We start from the raw sequence: 24538 nt of genomic DNA on the forward strand, positions 1-24538 counted from the left end.
TGCTATGCTATATACTTTTGTCATTATGGATTACTCTGTTGATTCTTCTTCTTCTTCTTCTTCTTCTTCTTGACTTTAAAAAGCATTTATTTAACTATATGGAAAATAGAGATACTCAATTACATAATTATACTTTGGTACAGTAGTTGGGCTGAATATAATTTTAATTATATTAATTAATAATTTTAAGTTCTTTTTTTACCAGCTAAGATGTATTGGTATTAGTATTAGTCCAGTGGTAATACACATTCTGTCAAACAACACCATAACAAAGAGAAATGTGACGCTCGGTGTGCCGGATAAAGAACACTTCAGTAATCTGATTCGTATGGGACTGATTACAGATCAAGAAAGAGGTCAACAGGAGAATTTCTAATGTTACAGCACTGCTGCACATTTTCCTTTTCACCTAACACAGCTTTGTCTTGATGCCACAGCTGATGGTTCAACTGACTGGTCTCTTATCTTTCATTTACTTCACTTTTTGAGGCAGGTTACTAAGAGACAGAGATGAGAAAAAGTCTCGTCTGGACAAAAAATCAGAAAACAACAACCTTGTTTGGACAGGTATGATTGAAACCGCACTGGACACTATTTTGAACTGAGTTAAAGGGTAACTCCAATAATACACATTCAAGTGTGTTTACAGGTCTTGAGGAGTACTACTGCATATGTGAAGAAAGTAGTATAAAGCTTTTTGTGCTATTTTGTGGCCATAAAAGTCCTTTATTTGTTATTATTGGAAGATGGTTAGTGTTGGGACTTGGGTTATGTTTTAGATGGAAGTGGGGTGAATTACTCAGAGATGAATGAAGCCTTTGCAATGTTCCCCCTAAGTGTCAGAAACTAGAAGGATGCATGTGTGTGTACATGCACTGTAATGTCTTTACTTGTATATAATGGATGTATGGCAATGGCCACCAGTGGCCACAGGGTGGCAGCATTTCCTCGACGGGATAAACACTGGCCGGGACTGAACACGTGTCAAGTCAGCGGTTGTGATCAGGAGGAAATGTTCTGAGTGAGCAATGTGGCAAACAAATAAGACAAATGAGAATAAGACAGCAGACAAGTGATATCGTTTAGGATGAGTAGTTTAATGTTTGTTTTAGTTTGTGGTTTTCAGGAATTCTTCTTCTACATGTCAGGCGGTTTTAGTTCAATTCACAGCAAAATTATTTTAGTTTGCTGAAGTTGTTTCGTGTTGATTAGTCTTGTATGTTACTTCACATATGCCTATTACAATTAACTTTGAAAAACATACTAAAACTATGTAGTTATTGCCCCTTTCTTCATCTAGTGGTAAAGAGTAATTAGCAAATTTAGCCTACCTAAGTGCTGTACAGGTGTTACCTATGCATTTTCATTTTATGCTACTGTACACACAAGGCAATATTATGATATTTTCTCCACTGCATTTATTGAACTATATGTAAATTGGGATACTCAAGTAAAGTACAGATTTGTACTTAGGTACAGTACTTGAGCTAAATATAATATTAAAGTTTTACTAGCTAAGATGTATTGGTATTAGTATTAGTACAGTGGTATTTTTGTGTACTGGCTGTGGTGTTGTAAGGTTGATGTCTTTTATTATGAAAAACCAACATTTCCGACCGGAAGTGTGAATGTTTATTGTAGCCATTTTGTTCTCGGGCTTGACGACGGCAGGCAGACTCACTCGGGGAATGCACTCTGGCGTCCCTGCGAAGTTTTCTTCAACATTTTCGTTAAACTACGGCTGACTGTGAAATGGACACCGCAGCATACACCGCGGTGGTGAAGTAGGAAGGTGGAAATTTACCGGTGAGTACGGACAAGGACGATGTTTCCAGGCAGAACTAGCTAACGTTTGGTTATTATAACACAGATAAGAGAACTTCCTCCTCCTCGAGCCTGGCGAGCAGCTAGCAGTTTTTAGCTTTGTTAGCTTGTATATTTTTTCCTCCTTGAAACTCTTGGTCGGCAGAAAGCCTCTACTGGCACCAGATAAAGTTTATTGCCGCGACGTTTACTAATTTAAATAAGCCATATTGTCGATTTAATCGTCTGGCGGGTGAGCAAACACCATAGCTCAGCTATTCAGCAACTCTTGGGGCGATTAAAGTTGGGCACTAGCTTCCTGCTAGCCCAATCTGATTTCGTTAGCTAGCAGGCTAACGCTTGTTAGCCAGGTGGATGGTGTAAACAGAATTAGGTCTTTCCTGTTCATAGCGTCAGATGACACATACGGAGCCTCTTCACATGTCTTTTTAAATTATTATAGTGTCTCCACTACCTGTAAAACTACGTGGATTGGTGTGGTTTACTGGATGCAAAATAACGTTATCTTAATATCCCCTTTTCAGTACTCTGTTTGCACTCTAGCTTTCGGGCTCTGGAAGACGTATTCACGCTTGTGCATGAGCTGAAAAGCAGATTTTAATCACTATATATCGTTGGAACAGGTCCAGACGACTAAGTTTTCTCTCACTGTGCAGTAAAGTCGTGCTTCAAAACGTCAGGGTAGTTATACATAAGGTTTGATATGTCATATGAGGATCGTGTGGACAGTGTGCCACATAAACCTGAAGATTAACATTAAATTTTATCATGACACCACAATCAAATTTTAAATATCCAAAACATCTGTAATTTAATACCATTAAAGGTGAAGTGCTTGGGCACATTGCATTACAAAAAAACAAACATTTCTCTACTATTATCAGGACATCATAATTATATATATGAGCACTGTCTAGCATCCACATTAACTTGAAATCATTAACGCTATCACTCCTTCTCCAACACAAATATTATATTGTTTTACCGATGGTGCTTCAGATTATACCCATAGCTCCCACTTCAGCACAATGCTTTTAGTGTGAGGTTGTCGCTCACCTACAAAGATGTCAAAAAAAGAGAAATAAGTGTAACAAACAGACATAAACAAGAATACTGCCATCCTCATAAAAACATCTATGTCTGAGCTGAAATCATGAATCCTCAAGACTTATTGCTTAGGTGCCATTGATTAAGTTAGTTCTATAGTTTATACTTTAAGTCGTCTACATTATTTAGGTATATATTGTAGTTCGGACCGGATAATATGGCCTTAAAATGATATTGCAATATTTTAGGCTGTGTTGATGAAGGTTCTCAGACATCCAGGTCTTTGTAATTCTCAAATATTTTATATATATCACCTACACAATATATATCCTGATATTTTAAAAACTCCTCCATAGCAAAAATGCTAAGACTGGATTGGTGCTTTCACAAAATATTATCGCAATGAGACTTTTTATAAATAATCCTTGGTTTTATGAATGTAGTGACTAATTAGGTAAAGGCAAGTATGAGAACAAGTAGGACATTCTGGTAAATTCAGAAAATTACATCACTTTACCGTAATGCAGCCTTTAAAACCAGGAAGTTGCAACAGTTATTAAGCAATAGTAAAATAACATAAATCAGCTCCCATATGGCTCATTTGTGCATGTAATGAATACTTGTACTTTTAAACTTGTATTGTTGATAATATTTACACATCTTTTACTTGTAACAGTATTTTCAAATGTGGTGTGACTTGTCTTAATTAATCTGCCACCCTGTAACTAAACGCGTCGCAGTTCAGTGAATGGAAATGCTCTCCTAAAATGCGTTTTACTTCAAAGCACTGTCAACAATAGTTTACTGAATAGATAAAAGGTCAATTGATGGGCGTAGCTCTTCCTTATTTACTGTGTCACTGTAATTGTATGCATGACAAATTAATCTAGTCCTCTCTGGAGCTTTATGTCAATGAGTCACAGGGCTTTATTTGCTCATAATGGCCTGTCCCTGTTAACTTTAATTAAATTATCAGGTTTGCTGAATGTAAACAGAAAAACTAATTATGCTCCTAAGTTTGTAACATTTTGAGACTCATGTGATTGTTGAAATTACGTCATCTCAAACCCTTTGTCTTACTCGCTGACCTGTCAGCGGCATTTCTCACCACTGATCCAAGTGATGTGTGAATTTGAGTCCCGGACCGTGAATTCTCAAACAACGTATTGTTCTTATTTTTTAAGCATTTTCGATTGTTTTTTAAGGCCCATATTTTTCATCTTACGTAATGCAGTTAAGTAAACCTGTGATGAACGAAGCAGTTCTTCTTTTTCTAGTCACACATTATTGACACACAGGGCTTTCACCATCACCACCAATTCTCCAATATGAACCAAGCAAAGGTTAACTGACCTCAGTTTGCTGGTCAGTTGTTGAGGGGACTTTCTGATCATTTATGTTTTAAATTATTTTATATTATCCTATAGTGACAGTGTTTGGATCTTCAGTTGAAAAAAAAATACATTTCTATGCCTGTTGTACCAATGAAAGAGCCCCATGTCTGTTTATATAGAAGATATGCTGTTATATTAATTTTTAAATTGTATAGCCAATCAAAACATTTAATTTAAGCAGTGTTTTTATAATCCAGTATAGTATTTTAGTAACCAGTGATCGTCACCCATCTAGTATTGTTGTTTGTGACACTGCCAGCCCCGACAGGAGAGACCCATGAGCTATGGAGCAAGCATTTACTTTTTCTGGCATTAATGTCTCCGCCCTACAACCATGCACCCTTATTTCAATGTGTCCTTTAGCTTGATTAATGAGCTAGCAAACATTTGTGCATCAGGCGCTAATCACGTTGCATCAGGCACTAATCACGTTATCATGATTAATCAACGTCATGTCGTGGCCTTTTAGTTTCGGTTGGCCCTTATTTTGCGGGACCATTAGAGGAAGTATCATCACAGCATGTGGTCATCTTTATATTCCTGTTTATCTCAGGGCAATCACAAGAGTAACTAATCATGTGGACACAGATAAGATAAACGTAAAGACTGAAGTCTCCCAATGGCGACCGTAAACTGGGAATCTAGGTGCATCTGTTGATTAATACCTTAAGAACATGCTCCATTTTGTGTTTTGAGACCCAGGTCCAGTCCTCTGCTTATTCCAGGATTATTTCAGTTAGCTCTCTGGAAATTTTATTTGTATAGCAGTATGTAAGGACTGTGAATAAGGACTGTGAATAAGCACTGTCTTAAGAACTTAACATTTCTAGCTAAATACATTTAAAGGAATCAAATCAGTGCATCTGTGGCTTTGATCAAACAGTGAGCCCCAGCACGGCCGGGATATTGTGAAAAGCTGTTGGTGTCTGTTTCCTCCTTCATTGTAGCAAAGGGAACAGAGCTGTCTCCCCCATCACACCACCCATCTGCTTCCCCCACCCCTGCTGTTTGGGGTGAAAAGACTTCAGCAGAAAGTGCATACAGTGTCATGGTATGAAATGATTGGAGGATATATGACATAGACGGTTGAGGGGGTGGGTTTACCCAATATCACCATTTCCGTCATTTCTGGTTTCAGTGTTAGATTGTGTTTAGTGATGAGTAAAACAGCCTATAACCACCAGCATTGTGGGTAATTTCCTTCACTTTTCGTCTGTGTCTATTAATGACTGCTGCACAGAGATTGTGGTTTTTTTTTGTTTTAATGTGACACTTTGTAGTTATTTAACAAAAAATGTTTCCTACACCACAATTAAAATTTTAGTCACAGTAATGCCCCAGCAGACAGGGAAGGAAAAGTTAAAAATAGGCTTTCCAAATGTTTTACGAGGAAATACGTTGGTTATGTGTTTGTGCGACCTTGAGGACACACAGTGTGTTTTGTGAATTGACATCATATGTTAACATAGCTTTTTTTTTATTATTATTATTTTTAAAAAGGCTCTCTAGAAAAAAGCAACAGATAGTGGTAGTTAGGGCCCATAGGTGCACATGCAGTTCCCATCTTAGAAATCAAGCTGCCATTGAAATGAATGAGTGAGAACGATTGGACGTATACAGTGCATGCACAGTGTGGCTCTTCTCCTTTATGGTCCCTGTCAGCACCCCACTGGGCCGCATAGATGTCCCTCTATATCGTAGGCAAATGGCATCTCTCCTCCTCTAGCTGGGGCAAACACAAGTCATCTTTATTTGCTGTCTCCATGGTGCTGAATGGACAAATGTAAAAGTAATACAACCTGATGTTTTTAAATTGCCTGTGTGATAACCACTTTATTTATACCGTAGAGAATTTTGCATAGTAATCATTGCATCCCCAGTTGCATCTTAAGTTTTGATGGAGCAAGACTCCATTAAAAGTTAAGATGCAACCTCATTGTCTTGTACCAGATCCAGTGGAAAAGTACCTTGGCCTGTTGGCTGTAAAGCAGACTGTTTAGTAAATAGTGCTGAAAGCAGCTCAGAGGCATTCACTCCCGTGCCTCCTGTCCCTACCATCTGTTGAACGTCAGACATTATTATTATACTTTGACTGGCAGATAATAGGCCAAATAAAGATTCATTAAGCTACTGGGTTATCCATTGTCCAGCTGACAGAAAGTTGGCTGACACCCGATGAATGGTCGGCAGTCTAACAGGAACTTTTTTCCACTGTGAATTTGCTTCTGATTGCAGTTACGGTATCAAAAAAGCTGAAATGTTTCCACTCAATGTGGTAGCTTTTCCATAGAATTTGTCATCCAGTCTCCCTGGCTGTTCCTCCATCTCAAGCCATAATAACTGAATGCATTGTCATAATCAGGAAGTCTGTCCTCCAGCTGGAATGTCACCGGAAATTAGTGTACGTGATGAACGCTTTGAGTCAGTAGTTTCCAGTGCTGGAAGCTGATCATTGTATGTAGGATTTCTTTGAAGGCAGGCATAGGCTACTGAACTCACAAAAATCCCAGGAAGTTTACCTCCTCTATGCTTAAATGTGCACTTTAGCACTGAGAAACTCAGCATGGATTTCTTCACGAGACACTATTATGATTACCTAAAACTCACCTGGACTCAAATACATACACATGGGTAGTCAATATCTCCTAGAGGCAGATTTCTTTTTGGATGTGCATCAAATTGTACTCACTCAAAATTTAAGGTATCCTTATCAAATATGTGTACGTACAGCACCTCGTGTTGGCCACTATATCGTTATCTTCATCAGTATGGCTGTAATTGAGAGAGACAGTCATTTTACCCAACGCATTGCTGCTTCCTCTTTTTATGTGCTTCACAGTGAACCCGGGTTACGCAAGTAACCTAAAGTTTAAAACTGGTTGACTTAACTGATCTTGTGCTTTACTGTTCAGTTTGGAAATAGAAGAAGTGATGCAGAGCAACATTAACATGAATATTCAGGAAAGGAAGTTTCAATTTGAGATTTAATTCTGTTTATAGCATATTAATAGTCCAAAGCCTTACAAAACATATTTATGAAACCCGGTTTGACGTGCCAGTGTGCAGTCAAGGACCTGTAATATAAAATGCTCTATTGCAGTTTGGTTGTGCACCTAATTGTCTCTTTGCAAAATTACAGGCAATGGAAACCTGGATTTATTTTGTTTATTGCAGTGCAAGAACCAACATGTTATTGCTTCGTGGTCTGAAGAGCCATACTTGTTAAAACCATTACCACCACAGCCCCGGGTGACACATTTTGTTACTATTTTTTTCCCATCCATCTTGACATATAAATTATACACGACTCCCAGAAAAGTCAGTATCCTTGCATTGACCTGTCCCTCTAGTAGAAAACACAGCTTTAAATTATATTACAATGGTATTCATGGTGTAGCATCAGCTGATGGAAACACTGATTTCTTTTAAGAGTTGACGGAAGCTTGAAACCATTTATTCTGCCGCAGTGGGCTTCCTGCCCCGGGGTTGTCTCAGGAACTGGGACACCATCCCAGTGTGTGAGCTGTGGTTGCATGTGATTACCCCTCGGCCACAGAACTTGAATACATGCATGTGCATGCACACAAGCGCACACACTGACCACAGTCGCATGGAAAGTCCCACTCACTCTCGGTACAGTGCCGAGGCAGGCTTTTCCAGTTTAATTACGCCTTGGGATTGTAATTTCACATCGCCTTGTGGGTTGCTTGAAATTGTTCCCTCGTCTTGTTAAAATTTCCTCTTGCTCTTGCGACTTGGCAAGTTGACCCAATACATCATCAGGCTTTGTTATGATGTGGAATTACAGTGTTAGTACATTGCTTTAGCCTGTACCAGATGGGCCTCAAGGTGGAAGTTCTCTTCATGGTCAGTAGATCATCAGAAAAGCATTTTCCTCTTTTGTTGCTTCATGACACAGTTCAGAACGAGGATACTCAAGTATGGCTCTGGAAATTTGCTGCCCAAAAGTAGTCTGTAGTTGCTTTAAGAGATGCAATTAAAATTATTTTGATTAACAATTATTCTGCTGATTAATTTAATAATTAATCAATCAGTTGTTTAGTTGTGAAAAATGCTCACCATATTTCCCAAAATCCAAAGTTATGTCTTCAAATTGTCTCTTTTGTCCAGCCAAAAGTCCAAAACCCAAAGATTGATCATAAATGACCATATAAAGCATCAAATCCTCACACTCAAGCTGGAACCAGGAAATATTTGACATTTTTGCCTGAAAATGTGCAAAATGTGTGACAAAACAAAAGTACTGTGGTGCTGCAGAGATGCCTTAGCCTATAATCTTGCTCTCCAGATGTAGGAAAACATGTTCATGACAAGTGTCGCATTGTTATGACTTTAATAGTTTTGATCTCTGAAAATGATAATTGTGATGCAAAATGGTCAGTCCTACTAAACTTGAATCATATTGCAATGGGAATATTTTTTCAAATAGCTGCAGTATGATTTTTTTATTTACCCTATCCAGCAGCCCTATAATTTACTCTGATCTGGTTTAGAGGCTTCATTATTGTGCCATCTCTCCAGAGTCACCCGTCTGTCTTTGGGTCTGTGGCATCATTGCCCTGACAAACCAACAAAACCGTCTGATGTGTCGTCTCACGTCACCTCACATCATCTCATGTCGCGTTACCCGCTGGTGTTGTGTGTTAAATTTCAGATGTCATGTGCCGGCTTTGGGTTTTAATTGCAACTCTTAAACTTTCAGCACCACCAATTAAAACACATTAGTCTTTACAACTTGGCTCCAGTGCTAATGGCTTGATGAGATACAATTATGGTTTAGATGTTTTTAAGTCTCATTTATCTTTAGCGCACAGTTCAACATATAGGTTCACTTTACATTAAATGTACTTAAACGTTGTAATCAGCTAAATGTGGCTGCTTAGTAAAATCTAGTCCTCCACACCCATGTATGTTTGTTATGTAGTTTTTTCTTAGCAAAGTCCATTTAAAGTGACACTTTCAAGCGTACTGCCTGCTAGATAACCTCGGTGATACTTTGTTGAGTCTTGCGTTGATAACATAAGTGGGTCACCTTCTGAATTAATGACAAACGGAACAAACTGTTTCACTTCAAACGGTGCCAATGCTCCAACTATTTCCATGTATTTGCAGTCTGTGAGTAGTGGCTACTTCTGCCTTTCTTCCATCTAAGAAGTCGTCTTGTCAGCACGTCTGACCTGACATTCAAAATTAATTTTCCTTCTCTTGTGTCATGCTGTCTGCAATCCCAGTGTGACCTTTTTAAAAGAGGTGAAGGGACCAGATGTTTACACTACACATATTTTATAGCACTTTTATGATTGTAATATGATCATGGTGTGTAGAGTAGACCTGACGTAAACGCATTAAGGAAGAATAATGGTGGTTCGTACTTGGTTGATTGCCAGTTAGCATTTGTCAATTTTGAAAAAGTTCTGGCATTTGGCAATTCAATATGAATTTTCCAAAATAAGACATTTGTAAAAATGTCAGATGCACTGGTTGAAAGCTCAGAGAAGGCACGTCAAGGGAAAATTCTCAAAAAATATAGCTTTGAACAACAGCACAGGTTGGAGGTTGGGCACACATCCAGACCACCTTCAAAATATGACCCGAGTCAGTTGTTGGTGCAGTCAGACCTATTTTTAGAGACTTTGAGTATTTCAGTGCTGGTTGTTAATGCAGAATTAATTCAACATATAATTTGGTTGAAGAGAAAGAGAATCAGCATCCAAACACGTGCAGTTGAGGCACCAGACTGAATCCGGCTTCTGGCTGTGCAGCTAAAAGGCAGACTTTTAAAACTTTCCTCTGACACTAAAGTAGCTGTAGTAAAACTTAACTGCTGCCTGCAGGTCATCACGAGGGGAGAAAAAAAACGCAGCCAGTCAGACTAAGGTTTCTAGGTTGTGAGAGTGAATGTTTGTGCTTTGCAGGATCGTTGTCCCAGTTGAGATTTGTAGTGGGCTTGTTAATTAGTCACCTTTTGGCTCCCGCAGGAGTTTTCCTGAAATTAGTCCCTAATGACAAACACGCACAAACAGAAGGGAATTGAGGAGCAGAGGGAAATCATTCCTCGTCCTCCACGTTGCCTTTATGTAATGTGCGTCAGTACTTTGAAGATAAATCTATAGCTTTGAGAACTTTATTTATTTATTTAAATAAGTTAAGTTATTTAAATAAGGGCTGCACCATAAAAGTTTAATCAATGCTATTTTTTTCAAGTTTTTTTTTTTTAAGTTATCAAGTAGTTTGATTGATTTAATTGGTTTGAGTAATTTTTTAAGCTTATAGGTGAATTTCTGGTTGCTTCACTCCAATACGACAGTAAACTGAACATCTTGGGATTGTGGACAAAACGAGACCTGTGAAGATGTCACCTTGGGCTTTGGTAAATGAACAATAAGCAATAAATAAAGATAAAACAAACATATTAAACGACAATAAAAACTGATCATTATCATCATAGTTGAAACCCTAGGTGGACGTTCGGGTCTGAGAAAATGAACCGCAAGTCCCTTCAACCTGCCTTTGTCTTAATTTTCTGCAGGGGTCGATTCCACTGGCTGCAAAAAGAAGTCTATGCTTATGAAAAAATGACCCTACTTCTCACTTGATTTATCATATCAGCTTTGTATTAATTTTATAAGTTACTGAGTTAATGAGTTTTATCAATCTCAATTGTTTCAAATCTTCTTCAAAGCAGCGTGATGTTCATTATACCATTTAGAGTAAAATAGATGACACAGTAGAGTATAGTTGTGTGGCTAATCCAATCAGGACATCTTCCTGGACTCCACACTCTCATCAAATATGGTCACTTTTGGCTCCAAAAAACAAAAGTTTCGAAAAGGTTAAAAAAAAGATTCATGTTGGCTGTTCAAGTCCAATATTTATTATACAGTCTATGGGAGCAACGGCATTACAGGCTGTATATTTTACAAACCGAGTCTCTAATAAATATCTCTTATCCAGGGCACAGAATGTCTTTGTTCGGATTGCGGTAACATTCTGAAATAAACTAATAAACCAGCATTGTAAATTTTGTCTCATGGTCAAGAGTAACACTCCAAGGAGAAAAAAGTATTTTTTAATCACGACGTTGCGTTGCCTAACACTCTGATGTCAGTGGATCAGGGCTGCGTTTTTAGTTTTCCAAATGAGAAAGAGTTAGACAGATTGTAGATACATACAAACATACATACATACATAGTACATGGCGTTTCTTCACTTAAAATGAGATTACACCAAATGGTTGTAAAGTCAGTATTGTCACCTGATCTGGCTCATGGTTATTGATTTTAAAGACCTGTTGTGGATTTTGGACTGGTCTGCATCGATAGACTGGAGAGCTCACCTTGAAAAATGTGCTCAATTTATCTTGTAGACTAGTTCTTAATTCCCATCTGACCAATTAAAGCGGTCATTTAGCCAGCGTTGTTTATGTTTGTTAGAGCTGTAATCTGGGTGTTTCTGTTGCTGCAAGTGTGATGCAGCACAAAATCAGCACCTGTGTTGATGTTCGGAGGTATATCCCTTGCTGTAATACAAATAGTGATACATTAGCACTATTCTGCTCCTTACATTACTTGGTCTGTTTAGGAATCAGTTGAAGGCAGAGATGTTGATCCAAAAAATGTCATTCATTAGCTGGGTTTGGATCTGTCAACTGTGGTAGATCGCATAGCACCACACCCACAAACTCTACTGTTTTGTTTGGGCATGAAATTTGCTTCACATCACTTGGAGATCTTGAATTGATCTTTTGTTTTGATGCATGCCTGCAGGACAAAATCATGAGAATCAAATGCTTGTCCTGTTGTTGGTTCTGTGTAGCATCACCTTCAAACAGATTTCCTTCACATTCACTACAAACATACATGAACTCTGCTCTCTCAAATGATGAGTTGTACTTTAGTTGTTCATATTGTTCAAAATAAGAGCATGTGGAAGCATTTGAAGCAAGGTGTGGCTGCTCAAGAGGCTCACTGACACAGCTGTGGCTGCATCTACGATGGGAAAAACACTGGATTTTGTCTTGTTTTGCCTGCACATGACTAATCCACACTCCTGGGAAATCCTGCAGTTGTTTTATGTAAGCAGTCTGACTTAAACAGAAGACACGCCTGAAAAATGCCTGAAGCTTGCCAGAAAACTCCTTATTATCAAAGGGATGGTCTTTCCTGAAAACAGTCTCTGTCTAGTCTAGTGAGAAGCCTAAACTATATTTTTTTGATCGATTTTGTCAGATTTTAAATGTTGAATATCCACCTGATTGGCTGTTACTCACCCTGAGAATCACACCACTACATTGCGCTTTGAGATGCTTCTCTTTTTGCTGCAGAACATTAAAAGTTAATGAATTCAGCTTTGGTTCTGTACCTGATTTTCTGTTTTTTTTCCCTCTCTGTCAGGTTGGTGTTCATCACTGTGATTCAAACCAGGGCCAGATCTCACCATACTTCCAAATCTGCTACACCAGCTTCTAGCCGCTATGTCCTAGCTAACAGCGGCCTAGCCCCCTCCCCTGATCATCCTGTCCCTCTCTCTGTCCTCCATCCTCTCCCCGTCCCTCATCTCCTCTCCCGATGTGGTGATTTCTGGTCGTAGCACAAGCGGCGCCCCTTTTGGCGTGATGAGCAGCCTTCACCAGCAGCATCATGGCAGCACAGGCTCAGAGCGAGACCTTCACTCTGCTGCCTCCTCTGTTAGCCTCCCCTCAGTTCGCAAGACCCCCAAGAAGCGCCGTCTGTCCCTACATTCACTCTTCGGCCGACGACGCCGGCCTGAGCGCGACCCCAAGCGCAAGTCCAGGCCACTGCAGGCTGCCGCTGGAGTGGACGGCATTGTCAGCACTGAAAATGTCCAGGCAGAGACTTTCCAGGATAAAACTTCTGCCCAGTCTGCACTTGCAGCAGCATCAACTTCATCAGTGTCGGGTTCTTCATCAGAGCTACTGGAGTGCCCTCTGTGCCTACTGCGCCACGCACGGGACCGCTTTCCAGACATCATGACCTGCCACCACCGCTCCTGTGCAGACTGCCTGCGGCAGTATCTGCGCATCGAAATCTCAGAGTCTCGAGTCAACATCTGCTGCCCCGAGTGCTCAGAGCGCTTCAACCCCCACGACATCCGGATGATCTTGGGGGACCGGGCCCTCATGGAGAAGTACGAGGAGTTCATGTTGAGGAGGTGGCTGGTGGCTGAGCCGGACTGCCGCTGGTGCCCTGCCCCCGACTGTGGGTAAGAACCAAAGATGATGGATTATATAGGCTACACAAGGGATAATATTGTCCACCTTAGATTTATGGCATCATAGCATACTCAGATTTACAGGATCTGATTTCACCAGTTAGCCATACAAGTTTAGAGGATTCATTTTTCAATTTATATTTAATATTTCTAAAATCTAATTTCAGTTCCCTGAGATGTGCCTGATGATTCATGCGTCTGATTCAACAAAAACATGAGTCCCAAAATAACATAGCAAGCAGCTCTATCAGGGAAACTTCAAGGCTGTACTCTGGCCTTTTTGAAGTTCACCCCACCCTCTGTATTGATGTCTGAGATAAAAATAACTTGTAGCAGTAAGAGACCCACTTATTCTGTCAGCCCTGATGAGTCATCTAAAAAAGACATGGGTAGCAAGTGACGACGATGATGTGGTTGTGAGACTGTACCTGTCATTTTTCTGTACACATGATGGTCTGTAGAGGGACACACATATGTACATCCCCAAATATAGGAGCATATTTAACAGTGAACAGGGGCTCTCAGATATATCTGTATCAGCTTATATGTGAATTGAAACAAAATGAACAAAATGTAGAAAAAAGATGCTCAGGCAAATTATTAAATTCCCAAAAATGTTTTTTTTTATTGGCACCGTCCCCAAAAATCCAGTATCAGTCAAGCTCTGAAATGATTTATGTTATAGTGCTACAAGGAAGTTAAATTGTTGTAAATGTTCAAGTTAAGGTAAAAGAAACTCAAAATCTTCTGGGATGGATGATAAAAAATGCGAAAATAATGCAGAGACTGCAAGGCCAGAAATATTATAGGAGCACTGCACAGAATAAAACAACAAAACACTAAAAAAATGGGGAACATAACAAAGTAAAAACAACAACATTTATATGACCAAAGTGAATAAAAACAAAACGTCTGGGTCTTGAATTTTGAGTATTTAGCGATGTAAATTATAAGCTTGAGATGGACTTCTGCAAACCTCAGTCCGTTCCTTCTGAAACTTCTGTGAGGGAGAAACTGTTTTTCTGGTTTCCCTCTTTCACGAGGAGGTGACGATGGAGGTGAGGGTCAGGTCAGGGCCTTGTATGTTTGGAGCTGGTAGGGATTCAACAGTTTGCTCACAGGGGCCCAAACGGAGGCTAGCTAGGTCACCCTGGTTTACCTGTTCTGTAGTGCACCTTTAGGCCACAACCAACCACACACACAGCTTAATCAAAACTGCTCATCTGCATTTGCAGCAGCCTATTTTAAGTGTTTTTCGGAGCAGCTACTTACCCACATTCCCTGAATGCAGATATCAGCGTTAGCTTAGTTTGGAGTGATTGCTGAGTTCAGTAATGGCCTCACCCTTCGCCCCCTTTCTCTCTTGGCTTTGTTGCAACAACACTGCGACCCTCTCTGTTAGAATAATGGCTCTTTCATGAGCTTCTTGCTCTCATCGTCTAATCAGTTCAGCTCTGGCTCACTGTCATACTCTCCACCGGTTAATGCCGTCACCCTTGATTGTTCTATAATTACGCTCACTACGTTCTTGGACCTTGCTGGTCAGCTCAGAAGTTCATCAAAGTTGAGAAACCTCTACAGTAACAGCTGGGAAGAGATACATTATTTATTCTTATGCAGGATAGTTTCTGGACTTGTACTTTTTGTAATTCGTGCAAATTAAGTAGTTTTTTAAAATGGGACCACTAGTTTTCAGCATGAAAACATGAGTCAAAACAGGAATGCAGTAAGAGATTGTTTAGACACTGAAATGTACTGTATAATAATAATACCAAAAAGTCCATTTGGAAGCTCCTCCATCCACTTTACGACTTTTACACCATTTGCCATCAGTTTGCCTCACTGAGGTGTTAGAGGAGACTGTCTGGAAACTGTCTAGACTGAATGCTCTGTAGGTATATGCTGCCCACAAAAACTCCTACTCACTACTACTGCAGATTGTGTCAGTTTCTTGGCAAGCATCGTAAAATGATGTCATGACATCAGTTGCTGCAACATTTGTTTTTGTTTGCTTCGTCTGATACGATAGCCCTGAAAATCACCATCAGATGTTTATGGCCGATAAAGTGATAAATACATATAATAAATACACAAAAAGTTACACAAAGCCCCTTTAAAAGATTTTCCTAGAAAAACGACTTAAAAACTTCAAGAACAATTTTTAAGCAATTTAGTTTTTATTAGTGGTATTTATCAAAAGTAATGTAAAGTGCAAGGGCGAATTTCTGCCGGTATCAGCTGAAGTTTGCATCTCTATTGGACTAAATGCTCGTCTTATTTTAAACAAGATCCTGACTAAGTAAACAACTGTGTATATCAGCCAGCAGCCGTGGTAATTACTGAGCTGTAATCACTTTCAGGGAATATGTGCTGAACTAAATAAGCGGCTCTGTCTTGCTGCAGGCATTTTACAGAATTACATTTGTAAATACTAGAAAGCTGAGGGTTTCATGCAACCTGCATTTCTAATTTGGATCATTTTCACGGGACCTTTTAAGCTTTTGAACACAGTAATATCCAGTATAAAGCTGTTGCACATTGTGCAGATTATAGAGTGTTTGTTTTGCCTTATCATTGGTTTCTAATTTCCATGATAACCTACTACAGGAAGGAGGCTGAATTACTTGAGTTATCACAGGGTTTAACTGAGGTTCTCATAGTTATACTTACTTTATTAATAGGCCAGGTGCTCTGCTCTCTTTTCTACAGTATCTTCCTCTTAATAAAAATAATTATTAATGTCTTATCCTGTCCACACCAGATGGACACAAGATGGTTTGTGAGTCAATAAACAAGTGGAAACAGCTGCTACAATTATTTGATTATTTTTCACAGATAATAAAGCCGTTTAATTGAGGCTGCTGCAACAATGGATTTTTATGACAAACAGTTTGTCAAGTTGTGTTAATTGTTGGACTTCGGTCATGCCATGTGCTTTTCAATAATCGCTCTCAAATTGACCATTGTAATGATTGATGAGGGATACCATGGTGACATGCAACCATGCAGAACTGATTGAGCCAGCACTGACTCATTGCAACATAGCTCATTGGGGAAATCACAGAAAGTCAGTTAATTTCCTTTAGTTATGTAACACTTCTCAAAGTGATGTAAATGTCAGCAGTGTATATTGTGAAAGCGTACTGGAATTTTGTATTTAAACACACTAGATGTAGTTCCTTTGGTTTTAAACTCTTGCTCTGTCATTTTAGCCCTGCTGACCCCTAGTGGTATGTCGAACTACTACATTCAAGCTTTCCTACCAGCATATATTAACCAGCATGTTGGCTGATTTCTTTTTCTCTCCCTCAATCAGTTACGCTGTCATTGCGTTTGGCTGTGCCAGCTGCCCAAAGATCACCTGTGGGCGCGAGGGCTGCGGGACAGAGTTCTGCTACCACTGCAAACAGCTGTGGCATCCCAACCAGACATGTGACACAGCACGGCAACAAAGGGCCCAGACCTTCAGGCTGAGGAGTTTCAGGTCCTCCTCCCTCAGCTACAGCCAAGAGAGTGGAGCCGCAGGTAAAAAATACACACACCTTGGGCTGCACACTATTAATCATTTTGACATCGACGTCGCAACTTGCGCATGTGCAATAGAAGTGCAATGTCATGCCAGGCAGAAGTAAAGGTGTATGACATTGTAAAGGTGATCGTGGCAAGAATGTGGCTCAGCTAGTCTGTTGCAGGCCACATTTTTGGGCACTGTGATGGCGCATATCATCAACCATCCACTCATGGAAAGATGCAGTCTCATCTTGAAGTGTCTACAGATTAACTCTATACCCTCTATGTTATAATCCACTACAGTTAGACAAGATTCAAGCTGAGATTGATAAATACCTCATTTTTGTCTCGTGGGTGCTGGGAGGTTAATCAGGTAACATTCAAGTGAGTCACAAAGGTTTTAACTGATCAGTAAACCCTCAATGTGTTCATAATCTTAAAGGTGAAATGCATAACTTTTTCGATTTTAACCGGCACAAGGAGCTGCTTTTTTTTTTCCGATATCATGCAGCCTCATACACCTGTACCTTCAGCACACCCATCACCCTTTTTTTAGTCCCGTGCTTGAAGCATTCAGAGTTTTTGACGAATATTTTCAGTGTGTATTGTATATTGTAAATTCACATTTGGCTTTCCTTCAATTCACCTCCACCAGGTGATGACATCAAGCCGTGCCCTCGCTGTGCTGCCTACATCATCAAGATGAATGATGGAAGCTGTAATCACATGACCTGCGCTGTCTGCGGCTGCGAGTTTTGCTGGCTCTGCATGAAGGAGATCTCTGACCTGCACTATTTAAGGTGAGACAGACGCACAGTAGAAAAAAAAAACAGCTCGTCTGCACTCAGTGCAGTAGTAGTTACTATTATTGTGTGTCTTTCATGTTTTTTTAAGATTTTGAGCTAAGAGTGTAGAGAGACAGGAAACATGTGGAGAGAGCGGGGTTTGACATGCAAGAAAGGTCTCTGGCCAGAACTGGACCATTACTGTAAACAGTGGATTGCATTTCAGTTTTGTTTAAAGCCCCTCTAGTCAGTGTTTTTTCCTGTCTAACAGTCGATGTTTTTTCTCAAGCAGAGAAAAGGGGCGTGAATAATAGTCAGCTTGAATTTAGTGACTTTGAGCACAAAGTTAAGACCGGAGGGTGTGAAGTTCATTCTTGACTCAGAAATATTTTGACAAAATAATCTTACCTCTTCTGCTGATTATGAGACGTTTCCAAGCTGTCAACCTTTTTGTTTTTGAAATAGATTGTCCAAAATGTTTAGTTTTTTGCTACCTACCTTATGTTCAGTTAGCAATTGAGTGTTGTGATGACAGGAAGAAACAGAATATAATACAAAATATGCACATGTGTGAGTATCCATTGTTGAATAAAAGATGCGCAATATGGCAGTCCTTGTATCTAGGATATTTTGACTTAGGTTTTGTACAGTGGGAGGAAGTGGACAATGGACGCATTGTCCACCTTTTATATACAATCAATGATGCATGTTTAGTAGTTGATTGTCTCTTGATATTATTTAAATTTCATCTCTCCCTCCAATCCTCACAGTCCGTCAGGCTGCACCTTCTGGGGGAAGAAGCCCTGGAGCAGAAAGAAGAAGATCCTGTGGCAGCTCGGCACGTTGGTGGGCGCACCCGTTGGAATCGCACTCATAGCTGGCATTGCTATCCCAGCAATGATCATTGGCATCCCAGTCTATGTTGGCAGAAAGGTGAGAGCTAATGGCAGACAGCTGAGGAATGATATGAAACAATAGCGGTCTAAACCAACAGTTTAGATAGAAGGAAGGCAGCTAGATTTTGTAAAAGTAAGTAAAAGTATGCTTTTCCTCCTCAGATCCATAATCGCTATGAGGGCAAGGACATCTCTAAACACAAGAGGAACTTGGTGATAGCTGGTGGTGTGACGCTGTCTGTGATCGTGTCGCCTGTAGTCGCAGCAGTCACTGTTGGTAAGAAAGAGGGTTTTTTTTCTCCCTTCCTCTCCTTCACCATCTGTTTCTCGATAACAGCTAAATTATTTAAAAAGGGTTTCTTTGGTGGGTCAGTAGTAGCAATAAAAGCCATCAGGGGTTTGGAGGTTTGCCCAAAACATTTGTCACATCCCATTCTTTCTGATTTGCACTAAAACAGTGGATATGTTTGGAAATGTGTATTTACTTTGTGTTGTGTAGGCATTGGAGTCCCCATCATGCTGGCTTATGTCTATGGAGTTGTCCCCATCTCACTGTGCCGGAGCGGCGGCTGTGGAGTGTCTGCTGGCAACGGTAAAGGGGTGCGGATCGAGTTTGACGACGAAAATGACAACATTGGAAGTGGAGCAGCAGCTACAGGTGAGCATCTCTGACTGAGAACAACACAGGAAGGCAACACCACCAATTTCTTACAGTAATACCAGGAATGTTTATGGTCACCAATGGGTATTTGTCTTGCTGTTAGTGGAAGCACAGAATTAAAAATAAAATAGATGATAAAAATATTTTAAAAACCACCATGAAAACATCAAGAAGAAACCATGAAATATATGAGACTAAAAGACACTGTAGACAAGTTAATATCCATAAACCTGTTGCATTTCTGTCTCCTTTTGGATTTTTTTAACTTTTGCCACTTCGTCTCAAGCATCTGCATTATTATTAACTTCATCAGTGAAACATTTATTCACAAGTGATTTATTCTTGTCAGAGTTACCCAAATTTGCTAATTTCTTATAAAATTTACTCTCCTGTCATACAGTGGCTGTAGATTGGTTTATGTGTCATTATTAGTGGCATATGATTCACAGCACCTGAATATTTGGAGAATACTTGCGGCGTTTTCTAGCAACCACAAAATGAGCGGTGTTGTGGCTGTGTGTTCTGACATATTCGTGTTCATCCACCTCTTGTTTGTCTTGCGGAGGTACAACTACACCTGTCAGTGCCTTTGTGTGTACATATAGATTATTTATAGCCTGTGAAGTGCCAAAACAGAAGTGTTTGAGGTGTGTGGCAGTGTGAAATGACTGCCGCGGTGTCTGTGGTTTTTCCTGTCAACGTGTTTGTCACTGACGGCTGAGTGAGGTCGAGCTCATCATGCTTTCTTCCAAGGAGGTGTTTAGGGAGACGGATTGTATTTCTGTCAGCTTCTGTCATCATTTTTAATCCTAATGACAGCAGGGGGTTTGACCTTTTCCAGTAACATAAAGTGTGAGACTTGATGACACATATTCACACCTAAGAATTCATCAATCTGTTATTCCAGGATGAATTAAGAGCCTATAAAAGTCAGTTTAGACATGGATATAACTTTTGAAAGACACTGACCTCAATTTCTCTCTCCCTTGTCTTCTAATTATTAATAAAATTACACTTCCTGTTCCTACTTTTCTCCTCAGACACAACCTCAGTGGCAGAGACTCGGCTCAATAACCCCAGCCTTGGAGACGGAGCGAGTGTCGGCGGCCTGACCGGCCTGAGCCTCAGTGTCAGCGGGAGCCACATGGAGCGCTGCGGCATGAGCTCCACTCAGCGGGACAACATGAGCGACAACGCCAGCACCACTGCCCTCGCTGGGACCAGCATCACCGGCAGCCTCTCTGGCAGCTGCTACAACAGGTAATAGACTGAACCTGGATATCTCTGCATTATTATCAATGTTTTATTGAGAAAAAATGTGGTAGTACAGGTTGATTATTATGAGAGAGTAGTACGCCTCGATTGGATTGTCTAGGAAAATCTTTTTCTTCTAAACATCTGTCGTTGTATTCTTCTATACTAGATTAAGCAAACATGCGGCAACTCATTATTTTCTGTATTTTGTGTCAATCATTCTTTCCAGGATGGAGGTGCAGGCTGATGTGCAGAAGGAGCGCTGCAGTCTGAGCGGAGAGTCGGCTACCGTCAGTCTCGGGACAATCAGTGACAACGCAAGCACAAAAGCCATGGCGGGATCCATTCTCAATGCATACATGCCTCTGGAAAGGTCAGTAGTCAGATTATACTCATGTTACATGTTGCAGCAGCACATTTCTGAACTTTTTATTTTTTTATTCTTAAAAAAAAAATCCCTGTCCTAGTTTTTGTAGTACCTTTTGCCAGATGCCCTAGGGTCACATGGTTGGAAGGAAGGTCATTGTGTGTTTTTAATCAGTATTTGCTCTCCTGCATGCTTTCTGCTTTAGTAGAGAATAATGCTAGAAGGGCATAAAAACAACTTCAAGGAGTAATTACGACTGTCTTTTGTCCTTTCCCTACTTAAGTGATGATTATTTACAAACATGAAAGTGAATATCAATAAGTAAAATGATTTGTCATTTTACTGTTAGTGAATTTTGAGTGATTTTATTTTGCAGGGACAATAGTCTGGAAGTTCAAGCAGACGTGGAGTCCAAACAGGATAAGGTGAGGCACTGCAGCGCCAGCAGCAGCCTGGATGAAGCCAGCTGCAGCAGTAGCACCGCTGGCCTTAAAGGTGCCAGCGGAGGCACGTGCTCATGCAGCTCTGCATGCTGCTGTGCTCAGCACGACAACCACTGCTGCCCGTCATCGCCCTGGTCAAAGGAACCCTCCACTTCAGGGGGCAAGAAAAGCAAAGGGAAGCTTTGGAAAAGAGCCAGCAGCTGCAGCAAAGGAGACACTAAAATTAATGAGACACGGGGAGATATGGATGCTCAGCTCCTGGAGCAGCGCAGCACCAACTCCTCTGAGTTTGACTCTCCGTCTCTGAGTGGCAGCCTGCCCTCAGTGGCCGACTCACACTGCAGCCACTTCTCATCAGAGCTCAGCTGCTCAGATCCTGAAACCTCAAGACCAGCTCATCCACCCTGCTCCGCCCCAATGGACCATCACCCAGCCGCCACCTTCAACGACGTCACCATCTCACCCATGCCTGAGGTCGAGCACGACCGCTTGGAGCATTATCCACCTCAGAGTAGCCACGCAGCCTTCACCCACCGCCTGCTAACGTCATCTCCACCTGCGTCACCAAAGGAGGGAAGCAGTGGGACGTTTCTGTACATCAGCGAGGAGGGCGCAGGCGGTGTCGCAGATACGGAGCCAGATAAAGATCAGAAAGTAAAAGAGAGCACCAAAAACACTGCCGCACAGCCTGTAAGCCCAACAAGGAAGCGCTGCATACAGACAGACATCTAAAGGAACTCTCCTCTTCTTTGGGTGCTGCTAGCTCAGTTAGCCTTATCACCTAATTACACTCTTGAGTGCATCTGGGGAAGCTGGTGGTCAAGTTTAAGTCTAATTATATTTTTTATCTGCTGTGAAGGCAGGAATATTATGTGAATGTCAGTCTATACAGTTACAGAGAAGGTAGAAGTTGGAAAGAGATGTTGTGATTAAAGTGAACAAGAGCACAGTAAAGTCAGAGGAGACGAGTTGATTCTGTCCTTCAGCGACAGAACAAGCAGACGCGTGTGAACCAGATGTTTCAGCGAGGTCAAGTTGAATGTATGAAGACAGGTGTAAAGTGTGTTATCAGGGTGGTGTGATACTACAGAAGGCCCATCCAGCTGTTATGATGATCTGCAAAGTCCCTGAATGATTTTCTGAATGCAAGCTCACAAAAAAGCAGAACTGATAAAAGCTGGATAGGAAGAAGAAAAATATATTTTCAATAGGAACTTGAGCTGCTATTTTAAACCCTGAACTTATCCTCCAGTGTGGCATCTGCAAAAAATCTGGATTTCTTGCATGAATCAGGGATGGATACGTCATCACTGTGGTCCACCGCTGTGCCACCAGGTCATTCTGTGACATCTTAAAACAGCATGAGAAACACCACAGCTAAAGGATTGTTGAACCTCAGAGGGACCAGTCCAAACAGTAGCAAATTCTATTTTTCCATAATCATCTATACAAAAAAAAATATTATTGTTGCTTTTTGTTTAAAATGTGACTCCTGTTTATTTTTTTTTGATGTGCTTTGTCTTTGCTTATTTTTTATTTTCCATTTTGGGAAAGTTGGTTTTAATGCCCTTTGTTGGGTCCAAACTTTTTAGTTTAATCGGGTGAGACGACTCAAACTGTAGCCTTTTTATAGTATTGTGGATTTAAGACAGTTGCCAACTTGCATGAATCCACCTTCACAAGCCCCGTTGTGCACTGGTAAAAATAGCTTTTGTTTGTGGCTGCTCCTGTGCAAATGTAACCAAGTTTTCACTGCAGTTTTTAGTCTATCACAGAATTATGAGAGGTGTATTAGATAAAGGGAGAAAAGCAGACATGCCCAATTTCTGAGATCGAAACTGTAGCATTTCTTACAATTTATGGGGCTCATTTTAGTCATCAGCAACTAAAACTGGAAAGTCAAACAACCAGTGTATTTGCAATAAGAGGCTCCGATATACTTGTGCAATGAGAATATACTCGTGTATTTCATTCTGATTTATTATTCAGTAGTGAATTTATAAAGATAAAAGGTATCCAAATCAAAATATAATTTTTGATTTTTCCTTTGGGTTTATTTTAACTACAATGTGTTTTAATTTGTTCTCTTAAATCCTCGCAAATGATTAATGCAAATAATTTTCTATTTGTTGGACCCGCAGTGCCTTTTGGGGGAAAAATCCTTTGTATAGTGTTTTTATTTGTATTTCCTCATTCTGTATGTCCTGAGTGAGTTTATTATATTTGCCTCAAAATGCTTGAAATCTGATGCTAAATCCTCACCTTCCCCTCAGTGCTAATGCTAGCTGTCACACTAGCTTGTTCAGCCAACCAAAGACTGCTCTCAGGCCACTTGACAGAACCGCTAATAAACTTTATGATACCCAAAAGATTTCATTTTAGAAATCAACTTTAATACCTGAGGTCAAAAAATGGCTTCTCCAGAATAGAAAACACCATTGGATTAAACACAAAGGTCTTTAAACATCAAGACCAAAATGGCTTTTTTCGGAAGAATATTTTAAATATGTTCCCCCGACAGTAGCCAAAGTCAGCTCACCTGTGTTGTTGGTCAGCTCTGTTTGACAATAAAACCCCGTCTATCCAAAGCTATCAGCATTTTGAGCATCAGATGTTGTGTTCAGCAGCTGTTGTAAATTTTCAGCCTGACCACAGATTACTCTGCTGGCACGTCGACCAGACGAGCTCAGCGTGAAATGTCTGAGAGTAGAGAGTTGGAGGTGTTGACTAAGAGTTAAAGAGCTGCAGGATATTCCCACCCTGTTTATGTTCCTTCTGTTAAATTCCTGTGAGTTTTATATTCTTATTTGAAGACTAGTGCCAGGTCTATTTTCTAACTTGGTCAAAAGAAGCTTATGCGATTTGAAAAAGTATATATTCCCTAATTATTTGCTTTATAATGTGCATGTAAATGCATATCCTTAAACAATAAAAATCTCAATAAAGCTTGTTGTCTGTATATTTTGGCATGAACGTGGTGGTTTTCTTTTAGTGCTGTCACTTACACCTTACGTTGAGCTTTAACAGGTGTAGTTTTAAGTTTATTATAACATGCAACTAATTTAAACCTATTTTGCTGCAGTGTTTTCTGTTCATTCCCTCTTA

The 24538-nt window shown here is 40.3% G+C and overlaps 1 protein-coding gene across 1 annotated transcript; it reads left to right on the plus strand.

The window, feature by feature from the left end:
- Positions 1-1668: 1668 nt before the first annotated feature.
- LOC311272350 (E3 ubiquitin-protein ligase RNF19A-like) lies at positions 1669-24392 on the plus strand. The gene is made up of 10 exons (XM_084378697.1): positions 1669-1806; positions 12680-13508; positions 16834-17042; positions 17683-17827; positions 18583-18745; positions 18871-18985; positions 19208-19366; positions 20410-20629; positions 20853-20996; positions 21367-24392. Exons 2-10 carry the CDS (start codon positions 12901-12903, stop codon positions 22163-22165), a joined length of 2562 nt encoding a protein of 853 aa, XP_084234823.1. The 5' UTR covers positions 1669-1806; positions 12680-12900; the 3' UTR covers positions 22166-24392.
- The last annotated feature ends 146 nt before the right edge of the window (positions 24393-24538 follow it).

This window comes from Pagrus pagrus (assembly GCF_965226575.1).
Source record: "Pagrus pagrus genome assembly, chromosome: 17".
NCBI lineage: Eukaryota > Metazoa > Chordata > Actinopteri > Spariformes > Sparidae > Pagrus > Pagrus pagrus.